Below are 10,216 nucleotides of genomic sequence, written 5' to 3' on the forward strand. Positions count from 1 at the left end.
GAAAGGCAGCTGAGAAGAGCCCAGTGCACATTTTCACCTTGAAATCACTACCCAGTGCCTTGGGTTTTTGGTTGAAAACCAGCTGAAAACCATCAACATTCCTATCCCACTTCTGCAGCTCGAGGAGTTTTCCCTTCTCCCCCTCTTTGGCTCTTCTGTAAATAAAAATGGCTTTATTGATTTTATTTCAGTAACGGAGAAATAATTTGCCTTTGGCCCGAGCTCACAGGATGCTAAACTCCAGCCAGGAGTGTGGTTTTGGGGGTTTTTTTTCCTCCTTTTATAGCATTTCTGATCTGTGTTTATGATGCCAGCGCTGACACATCCTAAACTACAGCGTGGCTATAACCTCCGGAAAAAACTCCCGGCGGGATTGAAATAGTGGCTGGCAAATGTTCCGTCCTCACTGGAGCTTGTGAATCAAAACCCATCAACGGTTTAAGCAAAGGCTTGTGCTGGGGAGGGAGAACTTATGCCGGAGTCGATGCATATTTTATCACCACGCTTATTCACTCGCAGCCCTTCTCCCTTCGAACGCTGCGCGGGTTTTAATTAAATAGTCATTGGCGAGGCTGTTATTCTAGCTTGGAAGGCCTCCAAATGGCCGTGTTTTTTCCCCAAAACGATCACAAGGGGATGTGCTCCCATCCCCCCCGTCCTCGCCAAGGTTTGTCTTCTGCAAATACTGCTAATTACATTTGTCTGGCCGGACGCCGGCTCTGTGATAGCATCTTTCATTAGCGCTGACCTCTCCGCGCTCGCAAGGAGCTGGCTGGTGTTCCCGGAGCGGTGCCTTGTGGATGCTGCCAAGGCACGTCCCTTTGGCACCGGGCAAGCAGGTCTGGGTCTTGCAAGCGATGGGGTCGTGTTGAGCCCCGGTTCATTAGCGTCTGCTTGTAAACGAGGTTCTGCAGGTTGGGTGCAGCTCCCTGTCTACACAACTGGGTTGTTCCTGGTTGCAAACCAGAGTGGAGAAAGGCTGAGGTCGGTGCCGCCAGGATCTGCTCTGCCAAGGTGCTGCTGGTGGCCACGCGAGGGTGCTCAGCTTGGGTTAGGTGCAGGAGGGGTGAAGAAGTGAGTGGGAGAGGACAGGACACCTCTCCTTGGCTTTAAACATGTCGTGGAGGTTCTCTTGAACCTCATGCCAGACTCTCCTGGCAACACAACCTGTAGCAGCGTAGATGTTGCTGTAGGCAGCTCTCCAGGGGGTTTAGAAGAACCCACAGCCAGGGGCCAAGAGGTGCCACCTCCCTTACTGGCACCTAAAGATACTGTAATGGGTCTTTTCCTTCCCCTGGCTTTAAATTCCCATCCGGCTCCTCAACTACTGACACGAGTTTGCTCCCGCTTGTCAGGAATGAGATACTTAATTTGTCAGTTCGCTACGCTTAATATTTCTTTCATGTATCGCGTCAGTTTTAAATGCAAAACATGTCTGGATAAGCTCACTTTTTTGCTTTTTCGGGTTTTTTTTCCACCCTGCTGTAGCTGACACATTGAAGGTAGCCGTGTTTAACTAATAAAAAAGATTTTAAAATGCTGGTTTTGCACTTCTTTAATTGACTTCAAATTTCCATTCGCATGCAGCCTGGCACATCGCAAAGGAAAAAAGCGCGCCGAGCAAATAAGAAATGCGTCACTCCCCGGTTTTTTATCATAATCAAAAATGTAAAAATTAAGAATCTGAATCAATGTACATTAAACTATGTAATTGCCTAAATACACTTGGCGGGGGTAGATAATGGGTCTTCCTGATTAGAAGAATGTACTGAATTTAGTGCAAAGGTTGTATTTGGTTGCAAAGCAGCGTGGTTTAGTGGTTGCATCCTTCTTTTGGGAGATAAACCACATAGGGGGGCTCAGAGGGCAGCGATGGGTCCAGGCACTGGTGGTGAAGGGGTTCTCTGCTGGAGAGGGGATGGAAAAATTGATAGTGGGAATTGGTTTTCCAGCTTTCGTGAGGCGTGTGGTGGTTGTGTTTTCTCTTCCAGCACCCAGTCCTGGTGGTCCCTGACCCAGTGACCTGGTTTGCAGTGACCAGTCTTGCAGTAATAGAAGAGGCTCCCAAGAGCAGGACCCTCCAGGTAAACCCCCAGCCCAGCCGGGTTTATTGCGACCTCTGTCTTTATTGTTACTTGAACTTGCTCAAGGTGGTTTGCGGCTCCATGGGGCACACTTGTGGAGTTTTATTAAGATGCACCACACGCCTCCCAACCCTTTTCCTTGTAAATTGTGGCAGCGTTGCCAACCCGACCAGTGAAAATAAATAACATCCTGATGTCACAAACTACGCTTGAAACTGCTCGATAGTCTTACGGTTATCCCGAGAGCTGCAAGCCTGCTGTTTGAAGCCACTGCCTGTCAGCAGAAACGCAGAAGTGGGTGTCTGGCACAACTGTAAATCGACATCCGTCATCTGGTGGTGGTGGTGGCAGGAGTTGGTCAGTGACGCTGCCATTGCCACCGTGCCTGCCAGCCCTCTAAAGGCTCCTCCCCTGCCCTGGCGTTTGGGAGCAAAAAAAAAAAAAAATCATCCAAGTCTGAGTATCAGCTTCCATTTGTCCTTTCCCCTTTGCTTTCCCTCAACCACAGCCAAAAGTCATTTCACCAGAGTCGCTGGTGCTTTTTTGCTCCAGACCTGGTTGTCCTTCCCTGTCAAACAAGCAGTGCTCCAGCACGGGATGTCCCCAAGAGCTTTTAATCTCCAAAATGCCTCCCCAGGCGAATCGTGTTAGTATTGGGGGGGTGCAGGAGCAGGGGGAGAGCTGCCCACCTGTGGTGGTTGTTATTCATTGCTCACCAACGAGGAAAAGCTGCTGGGTTTTGAGGTTACAGCCTGGCAGCAAGGAGTTAAAGGAAAGGTGAACTATTAAGCGGAAGCAAAAAGGCACTGTGAGAAGGGCAGGAACCCAAGAAAGCTCTTCTGGGGATGAAAAAAAAAAAAGCTGTCACCTGGAAGGGCTCCAGCTGCCTGCCTCCTACCCAGCCAGCGCCTCTTCTGCTCCCCAGCACCCAGACTGCCATGGCAGGGATGCTGGAGGGCATGAAGCTGGGATGCTTCTGGGGATAAGAGGCTTTTGCAGGTTGCAAAGGGGCTGGGCTGCTCCAGTGAAGCAGCCAGTACCTGGGTTTTGCTGGGGGAAAAGCAGAAATGTGTTGCAGCATGCATGAGCCCATCTTGTTGAGCTTGTTGCTCTGAGCACAGGCTATGGAGGTGGCTAAATAACAAGGAGTTAAACAATAATGATAACAAAAAGGAGGTTTTTTTTACTCTTAAGGTTTACCAGCCCAAGCATCCTAGCAAAGAGAGATGCTGGGATGCAGGAAGCTGCAGGCACTGTGCATCATCAGTGGGATGGTCCTCCTGGGGTAAGAAGAGGTGTCCCAAGCACGGGTGAAAAAGGCTGGACCATGGCAGCTTTTAGCAAAGGGAGAGGGTGCATCAGCCACCTTCTATAGGCAGAAGCAGCATGCTACTGCTAACGAGGAAACCTCAGAGGCAGGGTTAATGAACACAGCCTCCCAAGGTCTCCTAACACGGGTGGATGCCACTGACCTTCATAGGAAGCCCTTGAAGGCAGAAACGCAAGGCCTCCAGGCAGTGACTGAGAGTAGTAAATACTTTTGGGAGCACTTTGAGAGAACATTAACCTAAGCTCTCCTAAACCACCATGAGCAGCAAGGTGTAAACGGTGATACCCGGGGCTGCTCCAGCACCACCTCTTATCTCCAGGCGCTTCAAGCCCATCCATGACTTCGTGCTCATGACCTGCTGCCATCAAGGAAGCAGGTACAAGAGGGTTTTGTCCATCTGGGAGCTGTTTTTGTCTGTCTGGGGCTGACAGATGACGGATGACGAGCTGTTTCTCTAATGGATAGAGGGGAAAAAATGCAATTACCCAAAGTAGGCTTTTGGCAGGACATGGAGGCAGCGGAGTAAGGTCGGTGAAACTTGAGGAGGAGGGGATGAAAGACCAGCTGCTCACATCCAGGGGCCTGCTTTGCTTTTGGTTGCCTCCTCAGAGACATTTGTGCAGTAATTAGCAATGTAAAACACGCGTCGGCCTCTTTGTTCCCATTAGGCTTAGCTACGGCTTGAAATGATGCGCAATAGTAGCCATGGTTAATTTTACCAAATGTTCACTTTAATTTCATTTAAGACCAGCTGTCTATAAATCTATAGTGCCTATTTACATCACGTGCATATAAATATATATATATATATATATTTTAGTCTGTGCTGAGGATAAGGAAACAGTTAACAAGGCACTGGTAGGAGCAGTGCACCCTCTGGTCCCCAGCCTCCAACCCTGGGGTGATATGTGTGGTCAAGCCTGAAGGCTTAATAGTAGCTTGATGCCCGTGGAGCTGACCTTTGGGTGATACCTCCTTAGGGATCAAGCCTTGCTGCTCTGTTCCTCCACCCTAAAATCCTCCAAGTGTTATGTGTCCAGGTCACTATTAAACACCCAGTGTGTAAAGCAGCTACTCATTGGGCAGCGTGCAGCTGGGAGCCTGCAGCGAGCCCTGGTTTATTTGCATCTGAGCAAGCACACCTATGTTTAAATACCTCTAAACAAACAAGTCCACCCAGCTCCTGCTTTGCTCTTCCTTGTGTCTTCAAGGCTTGGTTTATCGTTGGTATCCAAGGGCAGTTTGGTGGTTTGTCTCCTTCCTTACTCTCGGGGTGTGGGAGGATTCCTGCTTGATGGTAGTGTGGGTAACATTGCCCTGGTAGTGTTGATCCCATGCTATGTGGTCCAGTGTGGGCTGATGGCTTCTTCTACCAACTTTCACCATCGTGTCACCTCTGAGCCACCACCGCTGTTGCATGAGATCCCAGCATGGATCCCTCAAACCTGTGTGTGCACCGTCCCTCCCTCTGGCAGCACCAGGACAGCCGGGAGGAGGCTGCCACGAGGCGATGGGAAGGGCTGCAGCTCCTTGGTCCCGAAGCGTGGTGAGATGTGGTCAGCCAAGAAGCGTATGTGGAAGTGCCGGCCGACACAGTGGACCAGGCTGCCCACCACGGCGCACTGGAAGCCAGACAGGCCGGGCATGGTGTAGGTGGCACACTCGTACCACAGCTTGGCCTTGGCGCTGCAGCGATAGACGCTGATGCTGGTGCTGCGGTGGAGGTCAAAACGGTAGATGAAGCCATTGGTGCTCACCATCTCAGCTGTCCTGTCCTTGCCGCCGCCGGCCGGGCTGACCCTCCAACTGTCCGAGCGGGCGGTGTAACGCAGCAGCACGTAGCGCAAGGTGCCCCCTGTCACGTAGATCTCCCCGTCACACACCGTAGCCGTGTGGGCCACGGCGAAGGTGTCATGGGGCAGGGGTGCTGTGAAGGTCCATCGGTCCTGCCGGGGGTTGTAGCGCTCCACTGTGTAGAGGCACTCACCTCCGATGGCGTAGAGGTGGCCATCCAGGGCCACGAGCTTGCAGTGTGGCCGTGCTTGGTTCAAGGGGCAGATCTCCCTCCAGATGTTCGTCAGGGGGTCATAGCAGAAGACACGGTTGGAGGGTCTCTGCGCACGGCCTGTGCCCTCGCAGCCGGCCACCACGAAGAGGTAGTTGAACATGCTGCACATGGCACAGCCCCGGGAGACCGCCTCTGGTGGCACGTGGCAGAGGTGATGCCAGCAGTCCCCTCCATCATCATAGTAGCAGAGGCGGCTGGTGTGGAGGCCAGGCTCTTGCACACTGATGTCTGCCACGGCCATGTACATCTTCCCCTTCATCCTCCACCGCAGGATGAGCTCCCGCTCACTGGCATTGAGGCGGCTGTAGATGGAGGGTGTCCTCAGCACTTGCAGGTAGTTGTCGCTCATCACCTTGTAGGCGGCCTCCTGGAGATGGCCGAGCTTCTGAGCCTTGGCTGTGCAGAGGACCTCGTAGCAGTTCCCCAGGTCTAGGTGAGTGGGTGGTGGCATTCGGAAGAGGTCAGCACTGGCCACCAACCCTGGCTGGGGTCTTGTATGTGGTGTGCCAGCTGGCACTGTGACCCCAAACCCCTCCATGGGCAGCTGGAGGTGAGGGCTGTCTGCAATCTGGAGGATGCTGCCTTTGCGGCCAGGAGATGATGTCTCAGGCAAGATCTCCAAGCTCCCTGCAGGTGGTCGAACTATGGAGGAGGTGGTGAGATCCTGTGCTGCTGAAGTTGGGCCCACCTCCTGGGTTGCAAAGGTCTGCAGCTCTTCACTGGCCCGCTCCGAGCTGCGGTGCCGTGATGTTCCCAGAGGGATGTAGGGGAGAGACCTCTTCTTCAATACCGACTGCGAGATGGATTGGACATAGTAGTCGTAGACTTTGCCTTTGAGGCTGGGGACTGGCTGCCCATCCCCGTCCTTCACCCACCGCTCAGCGATGTAGTTCTCCTCCACCTGGATCTTTGCAACTGAGGAGAAAGAGTAGGAGGCATCCGACTCCACGTTGCTCGTCGTCATCATTAGACCCAGGTCTGAGGTGACGCTGAGGGTCTGGATCATACCCCTGCACCCCTCAGACTGCCGGCTCATGCCTCTGATGGACAAACCCTGCTCCGTGCTTTGGGTACGTCCATCACCTGCCATAGAGGCATTAGCAATCCCAGGGGGAAGCCCAGTGCTTGGGGCAAACGTGCCCTCCTCCTTGTGGCTGCTCAGTGTTTCGGCTGAGTCCCCCAGGTCATAAGAACTCGGCTCGCTTTCTGGCGTGCTTGCCAGCTGGCTTGCCAGCTTGCTTCCCAGCTCGCTTCCCAGCTCGCTTCCCAGCTCCCTTCCCAGCTCACTTCCCAGCTTGCTTCCTGGCTCACTTGACAGTTCACTTCCCAGCTCATTTCCCAGCTCGCTTCCTGGGACGCTTGCCATCTTACTTGCCAGCTCACTTCCCAGATCACTTCCCGGCTTGCTTCCTGGCTCACTTGACAGTTCACTTCCCAGCTCGCTTCCCAGCTTGCTTGCTGGCATGCTTGCCATCTTACTTTCCAGCTCACTTCCCAGCTCACTTCCCGGCTTGCTTCCTGGCTCACTTCCCGGATCACTTTCCGGATCAATTCCTGGCTCACCTCCTGACTTACTTCCCACCTCACCTCCCAGCTTCCTTCTGGGCTCGTTTCCCCTCCTAGCCATCCCTGCTCTCCTGTGAGTCAACCCTGGTTTGGAAACCATTTCCTCTCCTTCCTCCTCTTCCTCCTCCTCACCCCTTAACATACTTTGAACCCCCTGGGGAGGCATGCGCCATGTCCCAGGGGTGCTCGCTTCACCGCTCGCTCCTCCATCCCCACCGTCCCTCCTCACCCCCTCACCACACCCCCTCCTCCGTCGCAGACCCACCACCCCATCCCCATCACCATCCCGGGCAGCGTTTTCCCTTTGCCCTCCTGCCGTGTCGGCCGGCGGGATTCTGCCCCCAGCGAGCGAGCGGGACTTATAAAACCTGTACGCCAAAGTCAGGAGGAGCAGAGCGGCGGCGGAGAGGACCAGCTTGCTGGCCAGCTGCATGTCGGACTGCCAGGGCAAGGTTACCCGCTGGGGCTTTTCCATGCTGGGAATGCTGAGAAGCCGATTAATGATTGCCGAGTGAATCCGGAGCGTGGAGCTGAAGGTTTGGGGCAAGGTGACTTTGAGCTGGCAAAGCTGGCAGGAGGTTTCCGGACAAGCTTTGCATGTTTGGGCTGGGCTGGGCTCCGGGGAAAAGGTGCAGCCCAGAGCTGGCGGCACAGAGCCGGCTTTATTAACCTGGTAAACAGAGACGCTCAGTGAAAAGCAAAAGGAAGCACAAAGGGAGGAAAAGTATCTCCTCCGAGCAGCCCAACGGTGCCGCCTCCTTGCTTCTTTTGCGATTTAAAAGGGATCATGCAACAGAAAGGGAAAATAAGTTGTTTTGTCCAGGAAAGGTCCCTCATCCCTGGGTGCAAACGTGGGGAAGGGAGGGAGAAGCAGCCTGGTGCTGGGCAGACCTTTGGTCTGACACTGAGCAGCTGCTCTGTGGTTGAGGCGGGTGACTAATTCAGTAGCCTTCGTTTGTGGCACGCTAGCTAACGAAGGGTGACGGGAAATAGCCCGAAAGCTTCTGGGGTCTCTTTGAGGCCAGCTTGGAAGTGGCAGGGAAATTAAGAGCCAGTGGAAAAGGAGCTGAGGGCTTCAGGAGGGGGAAAATCCAGCACTGAAGAGCAAATAAGGGCAGGAGTGAGACTGCAGCTGGTGGCCGCTGCCTTGAGAGACCTGCATCCATGTGCACAGGGAGAGGGATGAACTAAGCGGCATAAACAGAAGCACTGGAACCAGGAAGAAATTTGGGATGGGAAGGGATGGGAGAGATGTGAGTTGTTGTTTCGAAGTAATGTGCTGCTGAGTGTGGGATGTCCACGGGGATTAAAGTCACTGTGGGGAAACTGAGGCATGGAGGATGCCAGACACTGTCACGTTTCCTTCTTTCTCCTCCTGGGAAGATGTCGGTGATGTGTCTGGTCCTGATCTGAATTTCAAAGATTTAGGGGAATTGTCGTCCCTGCCCTCCCTCAGGCAGCCGGGTCCCCACGCCTGGACCGCAGTGGGTGGGGGGGAGAGGAGGGGGCCTGGGGAATGGCATCCCTCTGCAACTACTGCTAAGCGAACTGAATTCAAAGGGATAAAATTAATTTCCTTTTCCCTGAGGGGAACATCTCGCATGCTGAGAGATGCATAAAGAAACGAGGGCCTATGAGGCGGCAAAGAAGCAGCCAAAATGTGGGTGGGGGTGAGCGGCTGCTTTTGTTTGTCTGTGGGGACTCGTTCCCCACTAGCTTGGTCCCGATCCAGTGGGATTTGCCAGAGAAATGAATCTAGGAAATGATGCTAAAACAACTCCTTGTATGAGGGGTGAGTGTAATGGGTCCCAACTGCATCGGTCATGGGTATGTGTGGGAGGAGGAGGTCTTGCCACGGGTCTTTAATGGGTGGTAGGTGCTTGCAAGCTCATACCCAGTGTCCACGGCCTCCCAAACCACCTCCTGTGCAGCAGCTGATCTTCACCAGCTGTTGAATGAGCTCAGGCGCTGCCTTTTGCGATCGGCAGGAGCATCTGAACCTTCCCTTGGGGGCACGTTCCCCATCACCACAAGCGGCTGCAAGTGCTGAGATGTCCCCCTGCCCATGCTAAGATGCTGAATTTCACCCGATGGCTTCACACGGCGGCCGTGGTGGTGCCAAAGGGGATAGAGGTCATTGTATATCTGCCACTAGACCTGCTGGGGATGCTCGTTAGGTGGAGGACCACATGCTAAATAGTATATTTTTACATATAGAGCGAAAGGATGGAAAGCAAAGGGGTAAACTCGCCATGTTGCCTTGGCAGTAGGGGACCCCTGTGCACATCCCTGCTGTGAACGGGGAGAGCCCGCCAGTGCCTTTTAGGGGGATGCTGGGGAAGTGGTCACCTTGTATGTGTGCAGCGTGGGGAAATGCCGCAGTGAAGAGGTTGGGGGAATGAGGTTATTTAGATTAAGACCTGGACTTTGAAGCAGGGCAAGCACTGGTGTGACACATCCCTTGGACGCATCTTGAACTCATGCCGGGGGTCAAAGCAGCACCAGCCAAAACCCACCCAGCCGCTCCCCTCCATCCTATTTGGCATATGGGGACCCAAAATCTATCACTGGGGCACTTGGACTGGCCAAAACCTCAGGGAAAGGGGTATCCCTCCTGCCTGCAAACACAGAGAGTCCTGGAGCCGAGGCCGCAGCTGGGGTAACAAGGATGTGCGTCGCGGCTGGGCACGTGTTTTGGGGCTTGGCTAATTGGCAAAGGGTCCGGCCAATTAGCTGTGACCCCCGGTCCGCAGCTGTGACCCCCGGGTTTCTTCATGTCTCACTGCTGCAGTTTTTAATCTGCAGGTAGATCTGCAAAGATCCTTGTGTTCGTGAGCTGGGAAGTATGAATTATGCATGTGCTTGGCAGCCCTGTGAACCTGGCCACGGCAGTAACCGTGCCAAGGTGGGGGAGGCAGGGGAAGCACTAAGGAAAGCCCACCATTGCTCCCACCAGCAGTCCCAGCCACACTGAGCCGGACAATCCCTGGATTTGTGCCCCCCACCCTAATATCCCAAAGGACTGGGGGCTTGGGTGCGCTGCATCCTTGACCAATGCAGGGCTGGGCTGCCAAAAACGCTGACTCTGGGGGCGTGCCGGGATAAGTGCGGTTATCCTCATGATCGGTGGGTTTTTATGGACCTCAGGAGGGTGAAACATGGAGTGCA

At 53.9% G+C, this 10,216-nt stretch overlaps 1 protein-coding gene across 1 annotated transcript; it reads right to left on the reverse strand.

Annotated features, from left to right (window-relative positions):
• Nucleotides 1–4,853: 4,853 nt before the first annotated feature.
• On the reverse strand, nt 4,854–7,523 carry KLHDC7A (kelch domain containing 7A). The gene has a single exon (XM_086476325.1). The coding sequence runs from the start codon at nt 7,521–7,523 to the stop codon at nt 4,854–4,856; it is 2,670 nt and encodes an 889-aa protein (XP_086332451.1).
• Nucleotides 7,524–10,216: the final 2,693 nt, after the last annotated feature.

This window comes from Leptosomus discolor, chromosome 20, assembly GCF_034619465.1.
Source record: "Leptosomus discolor isolate bLepDis1 chromosome 20, bLepDis1.hap2, whole genome shotgun sequence".
Lineage (NCBI taxonomy): Eukaryota > Metazoa > Chordata > Aves > Leptosomiformes > Leptosomidae > Leptosomus > Leptosomus discolor.